The 23895-nt window shown below is 45.0% G+C and overlaps 2 protein-coding genes across 7 annotated transcripts in view; both read left to right on the forward strand.

Moving 5' to 3' along the window:
* The first annotated feature begins 222 nt into the window (after positions 1-222).
* Positions 223-6225, forward strand: rnf115b (ring finger protein 115b). Of its 4 annotated transcripts, none has more exons than XM_067612665.1 (10): positions 226-443; positions 524-726; positions 2164-2222; positions 2341-2398; positions 2484-2695; positions 3503-3571; positions 3707-3785; positions 4050-4143; positions 5200-5315; positions 5546-6225. In XM_067612665.1, the coding sequence occupies exons 2-10, from the start codon at positions 649-651 to the stop codon at positions 5666-5668; spliced, it is 888 nt and encodes a 295-aa protein (XP_067468766.1). In that variant the 5' UTR covers positions 226-443; positions 524-648; the 3' UTR covers positions 5669-6225. The 4 variants fall into 4 exon arrangements, with proteins under 4 accessions (XP_067468767.1, XP_067468766.1, XP_067468764.1 ...); XM_067612663.1 differs by having other exon boundaries at positions 595-726; XM_067612666.1 differs by lacking the exon at positions 3503-3571 and having other exon boundaries at positions 223-443; positions 595-726.
* A 139-nt stretch (positions 6226-6364) lies between these two features.
* The window catches only part of ash1l (ash1 (absent, small, or homeotic)-like (Drosophila)), a 32917-nt gene continuing 15386 nt past the window's right edge, over positions 6365-23895 (forward strand). For 2 of the 3 annotated variants that reach the window (XM_067612660.1, XM_067612662.1), the window contains exons 1-11: positions 6365-7699; positions 8746-8838; positions 11915-12718; positions 13544-17945; positions 20955-21624; positions 21799-21972; positions 22117-22211; positions 22657-22730; positions 22898-22943; positions 23216-23324; positions 23588-23794. In XM_067612660.1, the coding sequence (XP_067468761.1) occupies positions 12110-12718; positions 13544-17945; positions 20955-21624; positions 21799-21972; positions 22117-22211; positions 22657-22730; positions 22898-22943; positions 23216-23324; positions 23588-23794 (6386 nt within the window). In that variant the 5' untranslated portion in view covers positions 6365-7699; positions 8746-8838; positions 11915-12109. Of the gene's footprint in view, positions 7801-8745; positions 8839-11914; positions 12719-13543; positions 17946-20954; positions 21625-21798; positions 21973-22116; positions 22212-22656; positions 22731-22897; positions 22944-23215; positions 23325-23587; positions 23795-23895 lie in introns of all 3 variants that reach the window. The other variant, XM_067612661.1, reaches the window with a different exon arrangement.

Genomic DNA, 23895 nt, shown 5'->3' on the forward strand with positions numbered 1-23895 from the left:
GCATTTTTGCTTTAAAAAAATGACTAAAATGATGATTTGATTATGAAAATGGCTCTATTGTATTTATGTTTTTAACTGAGTCAAACCCATTTTAAGCAAATCAGTATCCTAACATATTGTTCGCACTGATTGTTTGGTGGCACTTTGATCAGCTGACATTTCATACAACCTTTGACTGTTATCCCGTTGCTAGGAAACAGCTTGGGTCCGGTTTTGTGCTCCGTCCTCATTTATAAGAGCTGTTCATGTGACTCGAGCATATAAATTTGAACCATATTTGGGCTTAAAAAAGAAATGATCCCCCCCCTCTTTAAGCATTTTTTATTCTCTGGCGACACCCAACACACTTGAAGGAAACTGCATCCGTGATGTCATCCTGACAACTTGTTGCTGCGGGTTTCTTCTTGCATCTTGTGACCAAAGCAAGTCAGATTTATATGCAGGTATATCCTTTTTAAACTTTATGTATAAAAAAAATGACAACGTGAGGATGATGTGTTGCCTGCTTACTGTTAAATGGCAGCATTATATTTGATATTTATGTGTCATCTGCGGCACCAAACCTTCCTGGACTGATCTGACCCGTTGGACAAGCGTCTGAGACTTTTATGGGCACACCGACGTCAGGGACTGCGCTTCACCGTGAAGATGGCGGAGGCTGCGGACAGACCACTACACCGGTTTTTCTGTCACTGCTGTAAATGTGAAACAAACCCCAAACTCCCGGTGAGTCACTTTGGAGAGTGTTTTTCTTCCACACATGCTGGACTGGGTAATGATCATATGGCCCATGGAGGGAGGAATCCAGACTTTTTCCGAGTTCTTTCTCTTTTTAGATACGCAAAAGTAACTTTGATTGGTATTTAAACTGTTTACTATTACAATATATAACTGCTGGGATCATTAAAGTCGCACACATGTGTCAGGCTGCTGCTGGCTGTTAATGTGCGCACAACATGCGCCAAGATCTGACATTAGAGAGAGAGAGAGAGAGAGAGAGGGAGAGAGAGAGAGAGTAAAATCTGGCGATTCACGTTGCCATATTTAGAAGCACCACTGTTGGCGACTTTTGTGTCCAGTTGTCTACTGTCAACTGCGTGTGAGAGACGTCAGAGGGGCTGGCAGGCTGTCACCACATGCACCAGCAGCACTTAACGGGGCTTCATATATGCCACACAGCCGCAAATAGATGCGTTTTAACTCCTGCAGCCCAATATCCACCCCCCGCCTCCACCCCCCTTTTTTTGTTTCAGTGAAGCCCAAGTGAAGGACATAACTGTTTAACTTGTACTTATTTTGCTGTACATGTGCAGTGTTTCTCCTGGTGGGGGGGACGTACTGTGGAAATCACTGCTGGGGCGCATTTGTTGCGCAACTGAGACTTCTCATTGCATGCTTTACGCACCAGCGTTGTTGTATGAATAGCGCACGTGTCCGTGTGTGTAAGTGAGAGACTTGATATCACCACCATGGCCATAATTATGTAAAAGTATGTGGATACCTCTGTCCACATATTTACTACTTTTGTCCAGATAGTTGACAGTAGAGACATGAAACATGGGTGGAGGCGCTACGAGAATCAGAATTTGGACATTGAGATTACATGTTGTGCACCTTAAACCTCTATTCCACATGGATGCTCAACATCTGAGTATTTTTAGTCTGGGGCTGGTTGTCATGGTTTGAGCAAGGTCTCTTAAACTCTAACTGTAGTAACTCTTAATGTTACAGCATATGTTGATATTTTAGACAATAGTGTGCTTCCAACTTTGCGGCAACAGCTTGGGAAAGGCCCTTTCCTGTTTTGCAATGCTCCTGTGCATAAAGCAAGGCCCGTAGAGAAATGGATTAACTTGACTGGCTTGCACTAAACTCCATTCAATATTTTTGGGATGAACTGGAGCGGTGACTGGGAGCCATGTGGATACCCACCATCAGTGACTGACCTCACTGATGGTTAAATGGGAGCAAATCTTGGTAGTCAGGTTCCAAAATCTTCCCAGAATCATGGAGGCTCAGCAGCTGTTGTGACAGCAGATTAATGCCAATGTTGTTAGGATGAATTGTTCAACAATCACGTGTGTGTGTGTGTGTGTGTGTGTGTGTAATGTTTGGTTTGTCCACATACTTTTGGCAATTGAGTATATTTCTTTTCTCTTCAAGGATTTCGTCTGCCCCAGGTGTGAATCTGGCTTCATTGAGGAGGTGACAGAAGACTCCAGGTCAGTTTGGGGATTTAACTTCAGTTTAGTGTTCTTTATAAGTTAAGAAAACAGTGGTACAGAGTGTCAGGCTCTTGTTTTTCATCTTACTAAAACAGATTTTTGTTTCTGTCCTCAGCCTCCTTGAGAACAACACATCAGGGGCTGGTGACGATTCAAACTCATTGTTCTCAGAAGTATGTCCTGACAAATGGCATTTTAATAAGAACACTCCTCTTTCTCTAAAGCTTTGACACATTGCTTCTCTGGTTTCCCTCCAAGTTATGGCAGCTGCTGTTTATGGAGCGCTCTGCCCTGCTGTCTCATCCGCCCTCCTCAGAGTCCAACCCAGATGACAGTGAGCAGGTATCTGCTGGTCAGAGCCGTCGTTCACCGGTGTCACCAGAAGCTGCTGAGGTCCGAGAACCGGAGGCGTCTTCTCAACCTGAGCAGGAGAGATTGACCCGGCCTGAACAAAGGCCTCCAGTGGAAGGGTGTGTGGACACTGAGTTTAACCCTGAGAGTGTAAAAGTCCCTCAGTTTGCCTTTTATTTCCATATTACTCTCTATTATTGTGCTGTGATAAACGTGGACACATAAAACCACCAACATACAGTGTGAATTTAAAATAATTGGGTGTGTTTTTGCACAGGCATTCATTTATAATTATGCTGTGAACAGAAAGAACAAAACAATTTTTGTTGTACCTATAGGTTTGTTACTACAAGTTTCTACAAGTTTGAAACCCCTTTTCCAAATGTATACACATTTTTACATTGGATTGATTTACTTCAAACAGTAAATATTATATTCTATTATAAATATAAAGATTACCAGCCAGTTTTTAGGGCTTTACCCTCAATATGTGTCAGTATTCAAATTTAATCAATTTATACGTTTCTGATGGCTTTTTCCTGCTCATATTCGAATAATAATAATGCATCATAATAATGTGTTTTCACAGTTATTATATTATATATTCAATAAGCTTCAATATGTAAGGATCCCTATGTAATAACTGGATATTACCTACTCAGAATCATTATTCTTTCTCTTGCACAAGTCACGAGTAGTTGTGCGGTTGGCTCAGTATCAGATTATGGTGCATATATGATGTATAACGCCCCTAAACTGTCGTGTGCTTAGCAGAGTCATTTGCAACAGCTGCAAGCACCAGTTGATTTACTGCCTGCAAATGAAAATCATACAAGCATGGCGTGAACAGAAATTGTATGTAGAGTAAAGCATGTTTTTCTGAAAGTACACTAAAGCAGTCATTTTCTGTTTCTGCACTTTCCAAGGATCGTGCAGCAGTTCTTGGCCGGCTTGTTTGCCAACAATGGAAACCCCGGTGCTGCACCAGCTGCACTGTAAACGCTTTTTACATTTTCGATTCACATCATTTACTTTTGATTCAGTTTTCGTCTCGCTTTTTGTGTGACAACCTCCTCGGTTTTTTTTTTCTCTCTCTCTACTGCTCTCTTTTCTGTTTCTCTCTCTCTCAGATCCAACATGCTACAGTTGCACTCAAACCCTGGAGATTATGCATGGGGTCAGGGAGGTCTGGATGCTGTCATCACAGAGGTCAGTGAGGTGATGATTTGAGACATTGTGGGTGTGTTATTCGTTTTCTTTTCTTCCCTCTTTTATACATTTTATAAGACAGAAACTAAAAGCAATTATTAATATATTCTGCCCCAATTTTGACACACTTCTCTCTTTGTCTTCACCCCCATAACTGTTATTATAAAGTTTATTCTTCATGCTCTTTTCATTCATTAGAGCTCCCCCCCCCCAGTCACTCCACCAGTATATCCATAATCTTTGTTTCTCTTCCCACTCACCTAGTTGTTAGGACAGTTAGAGAACACAGGTCCACCCCCTGCTGAAAAGGAGATGATCTCATCGCTGCCTACAGTTTGCATCTCTCAAGAACAGACAGGTGGGAATCCCATCATGACACACTGTATGACACGATCAGTCCAAAACATCTTATATTAAGGGCTTGGGTTGAGTGTTTAGTTTTCCACAGAGGGATTGTCTTTCCTTTCTTTCTCCTATCTTTCTTCCCTTCCCCCTTTTCATCTTTCCTTTCCTCTTCATGTCTTTCCTTCAATTTTCTTTTCTTCCCTCCTCCTATCTTTCCTTTCCTTCCCCTAATTTTCTTTCCATCCTCCTATCATTCCCTCCTTGATCCTATCTCTCCTTCCCTTCTCTCACTTTTCCTCCTTCAACCGTCCTCCTCGTATCTCTCATTCCCGTCCCCTATCTTTCCTTCCTTCTGCCCATCCTCTTTCCCCTCCTCCTATTCTTACTTTTCTTCCCCCATCTTGCCTTACTTCTTCCTTGTTCCCTCCTCTTATCTTTCTTAACCTCTTCCTATCTTTCCAGAACTCCTATATATATATTCCCTTTTTCCTCCTCCAATGTTTCCTTACCTCCTTCTACCTTTTCCTTCCCTCATCTTAGCCTAACACTGTAGTTATGAACATTAATAAGTCATTAAAAACATTTCAAACGTTTAAAGGCAGGCTGCTTGCAAAAAACTGCTGCTTAAACAGAGTCATTGATTAATAAGGATCTGCTAAAGAAACAAACCAAAGTGAAAGATGTAACTCACTTAAATGTATTGATTCATCATAATGACTTATTACTATTTTGAAAAACGTGACATATTGACCATTTATAACATTAAGTGACAACTCATAAAGCCTGTAAAAAGACGACTTATTGTAAAGCGCCATTAAAGCTGCTGAATCTTTACTCGCACGTCATCAAACTGGGTCAACAACACAAAATGACAGACGACTGCATTACAAATGTATCACTGTGTTGCACTGTGATGGCATGTAGATCTTTCTTGCACATCTGAGGTGTAATGAATCATTAAAAAACTCTATGACTGATCTTCTCTCTATGTGTCTGTTTCCTGCACACACATACACTCACTCACATTCTCATATTTTCTGTTTCTGTGTCTTCTGTTTTCCTCACCCAGCCTGCAGACTGGAGTGTCCAGTTTGCAGGGAGGAGTATTCGTCAGGGGAATCGGTCAGGAAACTTCCCTGCCTCCATTACTTCCACAGTGAATGTATAGTGCCTTGGCTTGAGCTGGTAAGGATGAGGAGTGGCTGCGGTTTGCGGGTTGAGGGGTGTGAAGTCCTGTGAAATTCGTCATGAAGGTTTTGACAGTGTGTCATACATCCTGAAGATAACAGAGAAACTTTTTTGTGACTAAAATCTGTACTACCATTTTCACAGGTTGTACCATTCATGCTGTTACACCAATGAGTTCTTGCTGGTTTCTAGAGCTCATGCTTACTCAATGTCTTCCCCTCTTACAGCATGATACCTGCCCAGTTTGCCGCAAAAGCCTCGATGGCGTCGACAACAGCCTCCCGCCCGCATCAGATCCCTTAGAAGCTCGCTCCATCAGGACGGAGCAACAGGAGAGGCAGGCGATCTGAGAAACGGGCCAAGCAACTCTACCTCCTTTACTGTTTTTCAAAAGACACGCTTCTTTCTTGCCTCAGACCTCAGTTTTCCCTCCACACTGACTGCTTTTTAGATCAAAATATACATTACACGCATCACAATCACAACTTGCATCTTAAACTCTTGATTCACGCATCTCTGCTAAGGACCTTTATGTGTTTTTTTTTGTTTGTTTTTTCTTTTTCTTCTCCAACATATTCTCCATTTTCAAGCTACACTACACACTAAAGGACCCGGCAATCTGCTGACAAGATGTGGAGGCTGATGTGTCCTTCTCGCTACACTGCCCCCCTCATAGGTGGTTTTCTGAATGGCTGATTCAGATGAACTAATCACCGCTGAGCAACTGGTTGTTATCAAAAATTACGGGGATTCACAGAGTTATGAAGTATCACTTTTGTACCAAGACTGTTGGTTAGAACAATTTCTCAGTACTTCTGAACGTTGACCTTTTTCCACCCAATTTGATTCAGCGTCGTCCTCCTCTTTATGTAAAGCTGTTATTAAAGCCTAACCCTGTGATCCTCAATCTCTCCCCCTCTTTTCTTCTCCCTCGTCATGAGAGTTTCCAAGGCTTATTTGCTCTTGTCATGGACTTCTTGTTTTGGTTTCCCAACCAATCTGTTCAGTAATCAGATGGGTTAACTTTTGTTTGCACTAGGGAGACTTTTTTTTTGCATATTTTGCACATTTGAGGCTTTTCTGTTTGGCTGTTGTATTTTCTGATCAGCAGTACACTGGTGTAACTGCTTAATAGATGACAGCTGGTTCGTTTTTTCTGTCAGACCTCAATATAATAAAATGGAATAGATAGTTTACTCAAATATGACAGTAAACGTATAATACTGCAGAATATAATTTAATAGAATAGTGTATCATAGAATAGAAAATAGGCTGCAAATCTTGATTTTAATACACAGTAGAATATAATTGTGCAGAGCAGATTACAGCAGCATAAAATATATTGCTGAAACAGTTAGGAAATCTATTTGTCCATGACAGAAAATTGATTGATTGATAAGGTAAAAGTGCCAAACCTTAACTGGTTCCTCTAATGTGCTGATTTGCAATGTGGAGATGTCAGTCTGGGGTCTGGGAACTTGTGGTGGGTATTTTCTTAAAAAAATTTTTTGGACATTTTTATAAATATGCTATATTAAATGGTTCTTTTTAGGGGGAAAAGGAGTGCTGCATTTAATTATCAATTACTCTATCAATAGCTTTTGTGATTAATCTGAAATAAATTGTGAGGAAAAATTAGTCAAATGAGGTCCTCAAAATAGTCAAAACCCCAGATATAAACAATTTGTTAAATATATTAAATAGAGAAACACAGGATTTGGTGTTTTTTCTTGAAAAATGGTTGAAAATAATCGATTATTAGAACAGTTTAGCATTAATTTTCCGTCAACTAATTGATTAATTAACTTAGCTCTTACAGAACGGATGAACAACTGTAGCAGTAGCCGACATGATGATTAATTTATAGGTTAAAGCGACTCCAGTTGATTTGCCGGGTCTGTTTATATACTGTAACGTTATGTTGACACTGTGGCCGCTGAGACCAGGCACCGCCAGTTTGACAGTTGACTGTTGCATTCCGGCAAAAACACACCCTCCTCCAACCAACCTAAATCACAGCTTTCGGCGGCAACCGAAAATAGTGAAATAATGAAACACAGACATTTTTGTCAATGACCAGAGAACCGCAGCAACCGCGTAGCCTACAACCGACATTTGCTCTCTCCTCCTCTCTCCCTCTCCCCCCTCCGCCCTCCTCGGCTCGTCCTCCTCCCCTCCCCTCCTCTCACCTCCCTCCCTCCGTCCTCTCTCTCCGGGACTGAGAATGCCCGTGTTGTACTGACACAGTAGCGATACGGGCTGAGCAGACATGGAGGCCCGATTAACGAGAGAGGCCCGTGCTGACACATCCAGGCCCAGCTAACGGCGAGGCGAAGTGGATTTCGGAGCATCTCCGGGAGATATTACGGATACCAGTTGCTGTAAGGAAAAGGGGATTTTTTTTTAGCAGCGAGGAAGAAGAAATAGAGGGAGATCCATTTCGGGTCTCTGTTGATTCAACGCAGCCGCCATTTTGTTGACAGTTAGTGTTTTTTTAATAACCTACACGGCGCTGCATTTGTTATTTTATACCACTGGAATATAATTCGCCACATCTTTTGCGTGTGTATTTCAGTCGTTTTAATTGTGCGCTTGTCTTTGAACCAACGTCGGAGGATTTTTCTGGTTTAGCTGACCTGCTAGTGCATCGTTAGCCGTCGTAGCTGAGATGTAGTAACGTTAACACGAGTGCCTACGAGAATGTGACGGAGATGTAACATTATGTACATCACTCGTCCCGGGGTTGTGTCATATTCGCTCGGTTTACACATATTGTAGAAAAGCCGTAGGCGTTTACTACTCATTTGCAGCCTACACACAGTGTAAGTTGAAGCTGTGCAGGGCGAAATGCACCTAAATCGTCCCCTCAAACAGGCTTCTGATAGATGGCTAGTTAGCCGCTGCCAGTGCCATTGATGCATAATGTAGCACAGGCTGTCTATCATTGGACGGATGGTAGCTACTAGCTTGTTAGAAAATAAACACAAATCTTTCACGATGCTTGGGTTAACGTTATATTTAACCACCAAAGCGCCGATCCTCACTACCTAACCACCTTGCCTGTTATTATCATAAAATATAATGAAAATACATTTTTTTTTTAGGGGGGGGATGCTTTACATGCTTGCACTCTGCTTACACCACTGCAACTAAGGTTAATCAATTTTTTTTGCAGGTAGCTAAGAGCTCTGCATTGATTTCGGGCTGAGATTTGTGTCCACGTTCAACATTATTATCTTGTTAGAACCTAGTTGGCACACTTGAAAACAGCACGCACGTTTGTTATGCGATAATAGCGTCATAATATGTAAGACAAATTACTCATGTCAGGTCAGTCACCTTAGCGCATGATGCCAACACTGATAATAATAGCTCATATCTTACCTATTTTCATGTTTTGGTTTTTTTTTTTTTTTTGCCACTTCAGCACTTGGGGAAAAATATGTGGCCACCACGTTGATACACACCAATGGAGGACACAGCCAAATAATGTGAACACCGTTTCTGGACAATTACACAGGTGAGTGCATACCGGTATGATACATTTTGATAGATTTGCCGTTGTTGTTGACATAGCGAATCACGTTGTTCACTTGTCTTGTTCCATCAGTCTCCGAACAAGACTTTTAACAGCCTAATGTTGACGCACGAGTTAAGCGTGTGTAAAATTATTTCTCGGCTGCATGCAAAGTCAACCCCCTAAGGGCTATCGAAAACTGCAAGAGCATGCCCCAAAGGCTGGGTTTCCTCTCGAACAAGACAGGTATTATGTATATGACTATATAATGATGAATTTGCTGAGTAAATATGAGTAGTTGCAGTGAGGTTTGGGGCTGATCCGCTCGTAGACTCATGAGGGGTAGAGTTGACTGTACAGGAAACCGAAAGCAGATAACGTTATTTGGTTTGCTCAGCCCTCCGCCAGTAAACCACGTTTTTTGCATGACGGGGACAGCGTAATTAATTACAGTTTTGCGCACTGTATTTTAAGCCAGTTGACAGTACGGAATGAACTTAACGAGGCTCCTACATGCAGAAGGGATGTTTGCATGGCCGCTGATCAGACTGACACCTGTCATTCAACCGTATTCATTGATTTCCCTCCCGTTAAAATGGCTTAGGGCTCATGTTAGGCTGTGGTTAGGCATAGCAGAGTAAACAGGTTATGTTTACGGTAAGGTTTGGGTCAGGTTTAGCATCTCAAAAGATGACTAGACGGGGGAAACAGTCTTCGACACAGTACCTATCTGTCCCGATTTATTGCAGCCTTTACTGCAACAATTAGTTGCTCGTTTGTCTTCGACTTACAACCAGTATAGCAGCCTCTTTCCATTAAAGCCATGATCTGTTACAATTATGTTTGAGCACTTCCTCTGGAGGATACATATGATACAAACTAATGATAGTAGTAGTGAAGGAATTTGGCTGCTTTCCCCCAGCACTCGGCTCTGTGCTAATACCGATGGAGTAAAAGCCATGAAAGTGACACCGAGACGCCAGCCCTCATGTGAATGATGTGGGGGGTGGGTGGGTTGGATACTATTGCTATGGCCAAAGGGAAATCAGCAGTTATGAACAACGTGTGCAAAAGTGAGGAGGGAGTGAAAGGAGGGAGGGAGTAAGGGGAGGAAAGAAGTGGGAGGGGGCGCGGGAAGTTGTTTACTACGTTCCTGTCTGCACTGCCATTTCTCAGCTTGTTGGCCTGATATTGATTATTGATTCTATATTTTTCATAGTCATTTCTTGCATCTGTTCTCCTCTAATAAACCATTCTTTCCTCTTGAACTCATGGTTATGATTCAGAAAGTAAAAGCAAACAACAGACATGCATGACTAATATCTGTCTTCAAAACCAGTAGTCTTGTTATTCTGTTGTTTTGCTTTATGACTGTAATAAGCGCAATGACTGTAATGTGTCACCTGCTTTGCAAATACAAAAGTACATCAAGGCTAAACATGAAAACAATATCCTGTAGTCTTGAAGCTTATCAGTCTCAAAATAGAAAGCGCTTCAGCTTAGTATCAGATAATTTACAGGAGAACAAGTGCCAGTAAATGGTCTGGCTTAGCTTGTTAGAGGTGAGAAGAATGTTTTGACTCTCTGAGAGGCTTTTCTCTAGATTTGTGTCAGTAGCCTCTCAAAGAGTTAGGTGCTACAGTGGCTTGTTTTTGGCATAGCTGCTTTCAGGCAGCGGAAGTAGCGAGTATCACTGTGAGCATTTAGTATTAAAGAATAAGGAGAACATTTGTCACTCTGTGAGAAGGACACGGACCAGAGTTAGGGGGGATGGTGGGTGAAATGTGTTTTTGATTATAGTAGGACCACAGTGACTTTAGTTTGTGTGCTGTTACTACTGCTTTCCAAGTTTGTGAAATAGCGGAGGAAGAGGATGGAAAAGCTTAAAGAAAATGGTGAAAGAACACAGAGATTGATGGAGTGTTAAAGAAAAGTGGGAGGTGTGATTTGAGTGTGGTATGTGTAGTGAGGGGGAGTCTGCAGTTTTGAGGCGAAATGGGGTGAGTAATTGAAGTAAACACAGAAAAGAGGGCGTGGGGGAATTACAGGCCAGACTCCAAAAATCGGGCTGCCTTTACGGTGTGGTTCAACAAAAAAAAAAAGATCTACTACTGTTTTCCACAGTTGCAATCCAAAACAAACATCGTCTAAGACTGTGTAAGGCAGATTCTTTTTTTTCTCTTGCTGTGACGTTTTACTGATGTGATGACTTGTATGACTTTCCTGGCGCTCCATTAAGTGGCTCCTTTAGTGCTCTCCACTAATGTAGGGCGCAGAGAAACCGCCGGCAAGTTGACGCTCTATCACTCACTCTCAGTTGCTGCTGGCGAAGGCTGGGAAAGGCGGCCGGATCCTCTGTCTAGTCCCAGAGGGCCCAAAGTGCTGAGGTCACAGTTCTGAATTGCCTCAAAATGACTTCACCCAGGGAAACCACCTGCTTGGGGGCGAATCTGCATTAAATCACTCAGTGGACATGGGGAGCTGTAGACAACTTCATTGAATAGAGCTGTCCTCTAAGGAGCACAATTAAGAAACATGCTGTTCTCTGCTGCTGCTGTGCTAACTGGGGGTATGAGCAGTTTGCCACTTTTACAGGCACCCGTTTTCACTGCAACCAATGAGTAAAGTTAAGGGATTGGTCATTTGGCATCTTATCCTGTAACACCCCGGAAGGATGTGGCAGCGCTGTTGGGTTAACTATTGACTCTGAACCCTTTTGGGCTTTGTAGTTCTCAGGTGTGCAATTCAGAGTCCTTGAGCCTAAGGTTACATTTCTCAGGTAGAAGAGCCTTGGCTGTGTAAATAGGTCACAGATTGTTATGGCTGTGAGGACGAACACACCATATAAAGTCACCCAGACAGGATGAAGTACAGCCTATAACCAAATAGATAATAAAAATTGTTGCCCCTCTGTCTGCTCTTCACCATCATTCATTATAAGTCACTTTATACTTCTCAGTTGTAGGGCACCGTTTAAAGTTGATGGTCTGTGTTACGATGACTAATGTGGAATTTGTTTTGCCCCCTCCACCCTCTCTTTCCTTCCCTCTCTCTGCTCTACCTTTCTTTACTACTACAGTTGAAGGACGGAGAAAGAGGGCTGGACAGCCGAGGAAGGGAGAGAAGCCACTTCAAAACAAGGAGAGCTTCACCCTCACCGTTATCCCCCTCCCCCCTTTTCCCCCTTCACCCCTATCCCATTCCCTAACAAAAACTCTACCTGGTATCCACAGCATCCCCTCCCTTGTAAACCTGCACACTCCCTAAAGTTCTGATGGATCAGAAGATTCAGGGGGGAACCGCAACTCCACCCCCTCTCCTCTCAGGTGCTCCCGCAGGGGAGCGAGAGAAGGAGGGAGGGGGTGGAAAGAAAGAGGAGGAGGAGGAGAAGAAGAGGGACAGGGAGAAGGAGGGAGCTGCCACTGTCTCTGCTAGCGCAGGAGGTGCAGGAGCAGGTGGTCCAGGAGGCGCCGGCAGTGACCAGTCCCACTTCTCCATCAAGGAGAGCAGCCTGTCCGAGGGCAATGTCAAACTTAAGATTGGCCTTCAAGCAAAACGCATGAAGAAACCCCCTAAGATCTTGGAGAATTACGTTTGCAGACCAGCCTTCAGGGCCACCGCGAGGCATACAGGGCGTGGAGGAGGTGGTGCTCGAGGAAATCGTGCAGCAGCTACAAGTGATGGGCCAGGCAGTCAGAGCCAGAGTCCTTCACATGGCAGGGAAAAAGAGAGGGAGCAGAGTCCCAGTGTCAACAGACCAGCCCCATCATCTTCATCAACCCCCTCCGCTAAAGCTGCTACACCACCACCTCCTGCTCCTCCTCCCGCCAGCACTACCACCCTGTCACCCTCCCAAGTGAATGGGAGTGCTCCAGCAAAAAGGGTAAGGAAGGAAGACAGCAAATTTATGTATTTTGATTCAGCATTGAATTCACACTCTGCCAAAAGGGAACATTCAGTATTGACCGCCAGCATGTTCACCAGTGTAATATTTTGTGCACATACAGTTAAAAACTGTTATCAGTCATCTGCAAGGCAGTGGTGCACAACAAGGTTAGCCTAGTAATTACCATGTTATTGCACAGATTAAGAGCAGAGTATAAATTGTTCTTTAGTTTTCTTTGTGTTCTCTGTTGGCCTGTCTCTATTCATCACACACTGCCCCCCCCCCCCCCCTCCCGAGTCTCCCTCTGTCTGTGTCGTCTATCCTCTGTCTCTGCCTGGCCATGTCCTCTCCACCCCCCTCCCGTGCATGACCTCTCTCTGTAGCTCTCCCTCTCTGTCCCCAATATGACCCTGATAAGTGTTATTGAGTTGAGTGTAACTTCCCCCCCTGGGCAGGCTCAGGAAGAATCATTGGACAGAAAATCCTATCAATGAATTGCAGTTTGTAAAGGGTAAAGAAACATATTGCTGATTGATGAGTTTGTACTTCTGGCTGTGGCTGTTTCTGGACAGGATCAGCTGCATTAGTATCATAGCTGCTCTTAATTTCTCCACATTCCTTCCATATTTGTCATTAGATATCAGTGTATTGCTTTTGTACGGTACACCACCTAAAAATTTGTTCAAATGTTGAGAGACAAAGCTATACACATACATACATCTATGTTAGAAATTGGGCAGTGTATGTCTTAAATGTAATAGTTAATTATCAATTACCACCTATTAACTCTCATTAATCACATCTCATCTGTTTTTTTTTTAGGGTCCACCAAAGATGGATTGCAAGTCTGATACAAAGCCAGACGCAAAAGCAGCCACCACCACATCTGAGAGACCCCTTAATCTTCACCGCCCTCCACCAGACAGCAAAACACATCCCTTTGGGAAGAAAACACCGACTCCACAACCCAACCCCCGGACATCTTCACCCTCTCCACCACTACCTGCATCAAAGGAACCCAGCTTTGAAGGTGTTAAACCTCCTCAATACACCTACAGCACTGAAAGTCAGAGAGACAAGGACAAAGGTGTTCAAAGTTGGGGAGCCCCCACGGTCACTGAGAAATTAGCTCAACTCATAGCGACTTGCCCACCATCAAAGACCCCTAAACCAGCCAAACCTGCAAAGACTGACCCTGCTCCTCCTCTCCCAAACTCAGGCTTTATGGCCCCCACAGCCAAGCAACGAGACAGGGCAATGGCCAATAGGAACACATATTCAAGAATGATCCACCTTTCTCCACCACCTCCTGTGTCACGGCCGCCTGGTCGGCCCTATGGTTCTAGGAACAAAGACAATGTTATGGAAAATTTACCCACCATGATACCCCTGAGGAGGGAGGACACAGATGGGGCTGGGAAAGCTAGTAGCAGCAGCATCAACACAAACAGCAGCAACAGCAGTAGTCGCAGCAGCAGCCCAGCACTCACCTATGGCAATAACCGGCTGTCAGCCCTGTCAAAGGACAGCAACAATGACAACAGCAACGTTAGCATTTCTAAGCCACAGTCACGTCCCAGTCACTGCCTACCCCACACCACATCTTCGCCATCTTGCCCCATTTCATCCTCTTCCACCACTTCAGCTGAGCAGAGGACAGTGAGTGCAGTGAGTCACCTGGGCTCCCCTGCTCCCTCACAAGGACACCATGCACGAGAGAGTCCTGCCCTGGCAGAGGAAAGCAGTGCAAGTGAGAGGGAGCAGGACATGGACAGCCCCAGAGACTTAACCAAGTGCCCTCCTCTAACAGGAACAGGAAAGTCAGAGGGGAAAGATAAGGGGGCTAGTAATCAGTCACTGCGAGTTGAGAGGGGGAAGAGTTCTAGTCCAAGTAAGCGCAGTCCCAACCGGGATAGTAGCCGACCTGGTCGGACTAGCAGTCCCCCTGAACCTGTAAGACAAAGGGCACCTTCTCCACCAGAGCCAGATGATGAAGAAAGCCCACAATCGCCTCTTAGAGATGATTCTCCTGATTCATCCCTAGACTCTCCCGCAGAGCAGGATAGCAAACCCCTTAAAAAGCGCAGGGGAAGAAAACCTCGCTGGACCCGTGTTATGAACAAGACGCAGAATCAAAGAGCAGGCCAGGACAGCCCCTTCGACCAAACCATCATGCCTTTATCTTCAAGCTTGGAAACGCCACCGCCAGTTAAAAGGCCCGTGGGCAGGCCTCCCAACCCAAATAAGGTAAAACCAAATCCTGTGCCACAAAGTCCAGTGTCACAGCTCTTCCCACCCCAGCCCAAGAAAAGGGGAAGGCCGAAGTCCAAAATGCCGAGGCTTGACGCCCCAGCCCATGGGCGCCCCCCTAATAAGTTGGCTCCTTCAAAGGTCTTTTCATCTTTACTGAAGTCCAAAGAAGAGCAGGACCCCCCTGTTCTTCACCCAGAGGTGGACCTGAATCCCCCTAAACCTATGCCTAGAAAACGTGGACGCCCTAAGCGCCTTCCCCCTACCTTACCCCAGGAGGGTCAGCCTCCCACACTGGCTCCAGAGGCAGGGGACATGGGAGACAAACGTTTTCGCAGCAAAGGAAACGGGCAGCTTATCATGAAAACTATCATAGGCAAGATCAATAAGATGAAAAGCGTGAAACGGAAGCGTATTCTTAGTCAAATCCTGTTAGGTCCGAGAACAGAAGACACCCCTAAAGTGACCACCAGTGGTGTGGTTGGCTCTGTGGAAGTTGCAACCCAATCTTTGTCCTCCCTGGCTGCTTCTTTTGGGGGAAAACTAGGGCCACAAATTAACGTCAGCAAAAAAGGCACAATATACATGGGTAAGAGGAGAGGCCGTAAACCAAAAGCAATGAGTAATGCCTCGGCTTCAACACCACCACCAGAACCCTTCCTGTCGCCAAACACCACTTCCCCTCTCCATCACCATCAATCACAGTCCCAGCAACAGCACCAGCTCTCCTCTTCGGAGGTCTTCCCTTCCCCCTCCCTCTCACAGTCTAGTGGAGGCCACAGTCCCATCAGTGATGCCAGTTTTGTAGAGCCAGGTTCAGTGCACTTTGCAGGTCACTCTCACTATTCAAACCCCCATCATAGCCACAGCACGTTCTCCTTCCCTCCCCCAACCTTTTCGGCACCTAATCCTCGCAACCCAGGGCTGGGCTCCATGGCATCATCTATGGCCACAGCAGCTTCCCAGAAAAAGTCATCTTGCCGTGGATACCATCATCACCACCACCATTACAGACAGCACTACCACTATCATAAGCTTTCTCCTCCCAGGCCGCTGCATCCCACCTCTCCTGCCCCCCTCAGTGAGCTAAAAGAAGCCACTCCATCACCGGTCAGTGAGTCACACAGTGAGGAGACAGTGCCCAGTGACAGTGGTATAGGAACAGACAACAACAGCACCTCTGACCGTGGTGAGAAAGCTGGAGGGGCGGGTGGCTTGGGTGGAATTGGGATGCCACCCGGGATGGGAAGTGGCTTATTAATGCCAGGGGTCATCGGTTCAGCTATGGGTCCAGGGATGGGCCTCAATTCCAGAGGCAGGCGGCGACACTCCGCTGTGCTTATGGAGCATCCCTCACCCTCTCCATCACCCCACGGGGCAAGGTCATCACCTGATCCCCGGAGACCTCACCCAGCAGCTCCCGCCTCCTCCTTAATGGGACACAAGGAGAAACACAAGCACAAGTGTAAACGCCGTAGTCATGGATGCCCTGGCTATGACAAGTTAAAGAGACAGAAAAGGAAACGCAAGAAGAAGTACCTGCAGTTGCGCTCACGGCGGCATGACCCAGACTTTCTTGCTGAGCTGGATGAGATTGTTGTGAGACTGAGTGAAATACGGATAGCACACCGCACCACAGGGCACCGCCTTGGCAGTGGAATAGGTATGGCTGCGGGAACAAGTAGAGTGCCAGGAGTGGGGAGCCGGGCCAGCAGTGGCATAGGAGGCACAGGTGGCCCTCCACCACATCATTATGTCCACAGGGACCTCCTGCCTACAATCTTCAGGGTTAACTTTGGCAGCTTCTACTCTCATCCTGCATACTCCTGTGACCCATTGCACTATGTTCGTAAACCAGACATGAAGAAGAAACGAGGGCGGCCTCCTAAACTGAGAGAGTCCATGTCTGACGTTCCCTTTGTACCTGGGCTTGGATTCCCACTCTCCAGTGGGGGCTTCTACCACCCCTCCTACAGCGTTCCTTACTCAGCGTTGAGCTATTACAGAGGCTTTCCTCCAGCTAGCGCTCTGTATCCCCACCCACACCACCAGTCACCCCACACAGCCCCATCCCACCACTCTCACCATTCACCGTCTTTCCCCCCTCCTCCCCCTACATCTTACATGCACCATCACCATCCCTCGCATCTCCTACTGAACCCTTCCAAATTTCATAAGAAAAAACATAAGCTGCTTAGGCAGGAGTACCTGGGAGGAGGAAGGTCCCCTGTCCTTTACCCACCCATGTCCTCTGAGCTTTCCTTCAACTGGCACCACAAACACAAACACAGGCACAAACACAGAGAGCGCTGTGCTGAGGAGGACAGGGAGGAAACAGCAAGAGGAGGATCAGGGAGCCGGGCTAGTGCAGGGATTTCTGAGGGTGGAGCATCAGGGAAAGGAGAGCGGGTTGGCAGTTTGGGAATGGCAGAGTCTTTACAACGATGCCGCTTCGGACGAGACACCTCCAGCAACAGTGCCAGCAAGCAAGCAGCTACCACTTCTGCCAACTCCCCTTCTTCTTCGTCATCCTCATCTGCGGAAAGGTACAAGCGCAAAGAGAGCTCAATGTCCTGTCTAGGGCCCTCCAGGCTAGCACTGGGTAGCAGTTCAAAAAGCCACCACCCAGTAGAGTCCTGGTTCAGGATGGGCAACTCTGAGGCAGACTACTCTAAGCTTTCGCGGAGTCATGTAGTGCCTGGCCAGGGTCCCTTCTCAGACGGACGGGCTGAAGACCCAGCGGGTTGCTCGGACAGCGAGGATGAAGAGCCACTCACGCCCACGGAGGATGTAGAGCCTAGAGCCCATGATTCTCCAAATCTTACAAATTTGTTTGCCTCTGCTCTCACCCGCACTGCCCTGAGGGGGAGTAGGAGCAGAAAGACTGAAGTAGCCCCAGAGAACTCCAGCTTCTCCCGCATGGAACGACCAGTAAGGAAGGACCGCGCAACATCAGCTGAGAGGAGAGAGTTAGGTAGGTCTAATTTGGTTGAGTTCACTTGTAAAAGGATTTGTATAGATGCACACAACAGAGTATCCATTGATCAGCTGATACATAGGTTACAACAGCATCTGAACAGTTAATTTAATACAAAGAAAAGACTGTCTTATAACCAGTAACTAGCAGAGAGCTCTTTGCATTTATTTATTCTCAGACATTTCATTCACTGCATTAATTCCCTTATCATTCATGTCACCCTCTAAGCTTTTGAGCTTGATGAGATATTCCCGCACAGAAAATCTTTTGACCTAAATTAAATTTGACATTGTGAGAGGTTATCGGAGTCAATTGTGCACCAAATTCATTTTCCAAAAATAGTTCTGACGACATTGTATCAAGAATCCTGTGGCTAAATATGATTGGCTAGTGTCTGATGAGCTTTATGGCTTGGCACAGTTATGGCGAAACTGGCACTGTACAATCAATTTTATCCAGTGCTGATTCCAGGACTATGTATTTGGGCAATAACCCCAGACATTACCATATGGCACAGCAAGTGAGCTTTGAATCCTTGTTTTAATCCTCCGCTCAGTGAAGCCTGTGTATCTCTTGAAAAACATTCATAGAAGCTGAGAAGTCATGTAGTGGTTACCTCTAGAACCATCCATACCTCAGTTGTGGTTGGATCAAACGCTACTGTAAATAGATATGTTCTGTTTCTTTAGCCCCCTCAGCTGTGCCCCATCTGAATAAAGAAAATACAAAGTGGAACGGGCCACTTATTTTCCTTTTGAAATACATTGTCTGACATTTGGTAGCTCTTACTAGTGGTTACAGGCTTGGCAAAAAAAATGCATAATGACTTCTACTGAATCCACTGTGAATGTGGATGGCCACAGTTGATATAACATTTCTGCCAGAGCTCATCTTACTGAAGGGGTGGAGTGTTTTGTTAACACGCTATATTTAGTAGAAATTTCCCTCAAAAGCCCACAATGTGAGGCCTAGTCCTATCCTTCGGTACACCAAGCACCTGGGCTTGTCAAAAACTGCTAATGTAAGACCGCCTCAGCAATGGTCTTGCTTCATCAGTGTGACAAATGGCCCCTTACTAAGACTGATGCACTTGTGTGTCTGTGTGTGTGAGCAGTGGCAGGGTGCATGTGAGTTTTACCTAATGTTTATGTGCATGTTTTGTAATTGGGATGTGAAGCTCTAGGGTCCATGCTGAGGCAGCATGGTGCTGTTCAAACCAAGCCAGGGTAATCCTGGATTAGAGCTCAGGACTTGGGGTCAACCAACAGTCACAGACTGCACTGTGAAGGTAGAGGAGGCCATGGGTGGGGATTGGGCTGGCGCACAAGACAAGTAAGGAATGATGGAGAGGGAGAGAGATGCACATTGTGAGAGAAGAGAGAGAACGGAGAGTGGTGTGGAAAAGCAGGACTGTATGGGAGGCCAAGGATAAGGTGTAGCATGAAAAAGCAGGTGTTTCCATCCAAATGTGCAGATTTAAAGTGAATCTTCCAGTCAACAAAAGAAAATGCAAATAAATGTGTGTTACATCAAGTATTGTTATGTGTTATATGTTCAACCTGCTTGCCTAAACACTAGGCTGGGTTTCATACTACACATGACAACCCATCATGACCACATGTCAAAGCGTTCACACATGTGAGTAGGACACGGGTCAGTCAGTGGGTGAAATTGTTGTCCGCTCAGATTAGCTAGTTAATCTGTCGTCCCACGTCGACCCTTTCTTACCTGTTAAATTGGGTTACATGTGTGCTCTCTGATCTCACAGTGGGTAGTCTACATGGGTCACTGGACAGGGGGCTACCCTTCTTTCACTAAGCCTCGACTCATTCCTGACACATACCATATGGTGTTTATAGACTTACACCAGTAATATATCTAGAATAGTATTAATGTCCAGTACCGTTCTCACATAAAACGTTCTCTTAAATGATTCAATCTGTTACAGTCACCATTTTGCACATCTTCTCGATATCAATATGCCAGCTTTCCCCCCTCAGCCAAGTGTTTAGACAATTTTGCAATATTTAGTTGAATTTTCACTGAGAATTTCTACTAAACAGATTGCATGTGCACAAAATGGCTGGATGGAAACGTCCTTAATGAGTGTCAGCAGAACAGTGAAGGAATGAGAAGTAGCTTTCAGGAATAACACTCCTTTCTTCGTCAAGTTTGAAGAAGCTACAGAAATGTAAATGTCATTAGGTCATCAAATTTGAAAATGTGGAGGAATATGTGGTGTAGGTTGGGGCTGTCTCTTAAGACAAAGATGAGAAAGGTGAAAGAAGTAGAAATAACAAAGAAAGAGGAGTCTTCTAAGGTCAGACAAGGGGGGGGGGGGGGGGGGGGGGGGGGGGCGGGCGAGGGGCGAGGGTGAGAATGTTGGAAAAAAGATGTGAAGAGAGTAATGTGTCAAAAGCAAAGCAGAATCTTGTAATGTCAAAGGAGGGTGGGCAGAAAGGGGGGGGGGAATGTGGAAGTTAAGGGTGAAGTATATGTTTAAGATAAATCTAAATGAGGATGAAGGAGAGATTTCAAGAAAGAGATGTAAAGAAGTAGTGGCAGTGGTGATCATTATAAGTGACAGTCAGTGGAAATGAGGGATCTGATGAGTTTAGAAGAAAAGAGGAGAGTCAGAAAATGACCTACACACCTAACAGATGATGAAAAGCTAGAATAGGCTAATCTGTCTACCTTTATTTGCTATTGAATGCTTGTTGAAAAGAGCGATTTTGCAGGGACACCATGATCTTGTTGTGTTTACTACTGATAAATGGAATATGACTCTGTGCCAAACAAATCCTACTGGATCTTACCTCCAGGTGGCTTGAATACAATACAATATTTTTTGTGTCATACAGTAGACGATCACAGAATTGTATCCAACAGTTACCTGTAATTGACCACTGTCCAAACAGTCATAAAAATGCTTAGAATTGCTAAGAATGACTTCCTGAAGGTGTGTGCTTTGTAGTCCAAAGCTAATTTTGCTATTTCTTTGATTAGGATCATCAGGTATCCAGACAAGAGGTGGCGTCCTCTCGACCCCCGAGGGACCCGATGGATCCCTGCACCACCGGCAGCAGCACCATCACCAACCTTCTCTGTTTCACTCCCACGGCTCTGCCTCCTCTGCCTGCCTCTCCCCCTCCCAGGACTGTTGCTTGGATTCCTCCCTGCCCCACCACTCCCATAGGGCACAGCCATCCAAACACAGCCTCCACCACGTCAACAAAATCCTGCGTGCAAAGAAACTGCAGAGACAAGCTCGTACAGGAAACAATGTGGTGAAGAAGAGGGGTCCCGGACGTCCCAGGAAACACCCATTACCCTCCCCGCCGCCATCCCCACCCCCTGTCGTCGAGTTGAATCAGACCCGACACAGGGACAGAGGAGGGGACCGGCCAGCAGGGAGCAGGGGGTGGGAGGGGGACACTGTTACAGATGCTATTGAGTCAGTAGTCCAGGGCCAGCGTAGGAAAGGTCAGAAGAGGAAGCACTGGGAGAGAGATGGGGATGAGGAAGAAGAGGAGGCGGAAGAGGACGGGGAGGTAGAAGAGACTGAGGAGCGATTGCAAGACAGAGGAGAGGAGAACCTGGGCAACCTGGTGGCAAGGTCCAGAGCCGGGTCTGGAAGGAGTTGGCTTACCCAGGACGAGCTGAATCACTTTCGTGGGTAAGCAGATTTTCACTACCGTGTTTTTGTTACACCTTCATACTGTAACCTTGACTGTGGGACTCAGACAAAGATTCAGAGTGAGTACTAGTGTAAGAATTTAGTGTTGTTATATATAGGAACATTTATTAAGTCCAGTCGTCACTAGAAACCGAGTCATGGTTCTAATTTTAGCTCAGTGGAGGGCAAGCCAGATGGCCACTGCTCCCCAGAACGCCCAGGAACCGTCTCCAGGGAACAAGCTCCACCCATCCCCATAACCAGCCAACGGGAGAAGAGAGCAGCCAGACCTCCAAAGAAGAAGTTCCAGAAGGCGGGGCTTTACTCTGATGTGTACAAGACTGAAGAGTGAGTCCCAAAGAAATCTTAAAACAAAATAATCTTTTTCTTTGTTTATTTCACTTACAAACACCACCACCATATGCAGTTTTTCTGCGTTGGCTGCTCGTGAACTGTTTTTACATTTGACTGTTTCTGTACCGTACCTTGTAGCCCCCGGAGTCAGCTTCTGCAGCTAAAGAAAGAGAAGCTAGAATACATACCCGGGGAACATGAGTATGGATTGTTTCCCGCTCCTATACATGTTGGTGAGTCTCAGTTTGGATCTTTTTTTTTTTTTTACCCAACACCTCCAATTTTTTAAAACACAGGATTTGAGCATGTCATGTTTTTTATAGGCAGAGTTAAAATGGGAGCCTGTCGCATTAAGTCGGATGGATAACTTTGTTGAGTAAAACCCAGAAAAGCTCTCAGCGAAGTTACTCAGATAACTCAATAAACGTGTTTTTGGGAACAGCACTTTCCTTTTTTCATTGAACACAGGCCTGTAATTTCAGCTATGACTGGATGAAAAACACACACATTTTTTCATCAAGAAGTCACACTCCTTATTTATATTTACTGAATATTCATGAATTGTGCTACACTACCACTAATATATTAGTAATTCATATGGTTTAAAATGACTTTCTTCTTCTCTTATGCTACAATTTTATTTTCCCTCCCCAAATTTCCCTGTCTTTGTTTTTTCAGGGAAGTACCTGAGACAGAAGCGCATTGATTTCCAGTTGCCTTATGACATCTTATGGCTGTGGAAACATGATCAGGTAATCAATCATGTTGAGAACCAAGTGTTTGTTGGGTTTTTCCGTCTTTAGATTAAAGACTGATGGGTCGTTTCAGAAGTCATAGCATCAGTAGAGCCCCTCATAAGTATACTTTCTCTCTCTTTAAGTTGCTCGGTGTTTATCATTCTGTTTTTTTTTTGTTTCAGCTTTACAAGAGGCCTGATGTCCCCCTTTATAAAAAGATCAGATCAAGTGAGTACCTGGCTTTGCTCTAGTGATCCAGACAGAATGTAAATTGTAGACTGATCAATTTATGTACTTCCACTTCCTTGTTAATCCATGAGTCACAGAGATACTTGCTTTATTAGTTACCTTTCGACTTTGACTGTTCTTTGTCATTAATTGTTTGCATTGTTTGCAAAACAGGAATTCAAAGTATTTGATCTTCTCATTGCGGGTCACACTTCATGAGAGAGTGTCGATGCATGTAAATGTAAAATGGTAACGCCCTGTTTGTGTCACAGATGTCTACGTGGATGTCAAGCCTCTCTCTGGTTATGAAACAACTACATGCAACTGCAGACCTCCTGTGGACCTGAATGAAAAAGGCTGCCTGGATGATTGCCTGAATAGGTAAAGAGACAGAAATGTTGGTAGTACAGCTCATAATAATGTCTTACATAATAATGTCTTACAATACTTATCAATACTCAAGTTTAGTAATTTTATTTTTGGAAAACTTTGAAATTTATTGACAAAAATGTCTGTAACGAGCAGCTAATACAAGTAAAAATATACAATTTAATCACAAACACAGCTCAGTTCTTGTTATACATTTGTGGAAATTGACAAATATCTTTAAATTCATATTTTTTTCAATTGCCCATTTTCCCCAGGATGAGCTTTGCTGAATGCTCTCCCAGCACCTGTCCATGTGTCGATCAGTGTGACAACCAGCACATCCAGAGACATGAATGGGTTCAGTGTCTGGAGAGGTTCCGCGCTGAGGGCAAGGGCTGGGGCATACGCACCAAGGAGTCTCTCCGCTCCGGACAGTTTATCATCGAGTACCTGGGGGAAGTGGTTAGCGAACAGGAGTTCAGGTGAGACAATCTTGGTCATGTACTACGCAAGAAAATCTTGTGTGGTAGCTGTGCCCTTATGAGTACGTGGATGTGAGAAGACTCTGCCTTTCTTTATCTAC

Source organism: Thunnus thynnus, chromosome 15 (assembly GCF_963924715.1).
Source record: "Thunnus thynnus chromosome 15, fThuThy2.1, whole genome shotgun sequence".
NCBI lineage: Eukaryota > Metazoa > Chordata > Actinopteri > Scombriformes > Scombridae > Thunnus > Thunnus thynnus.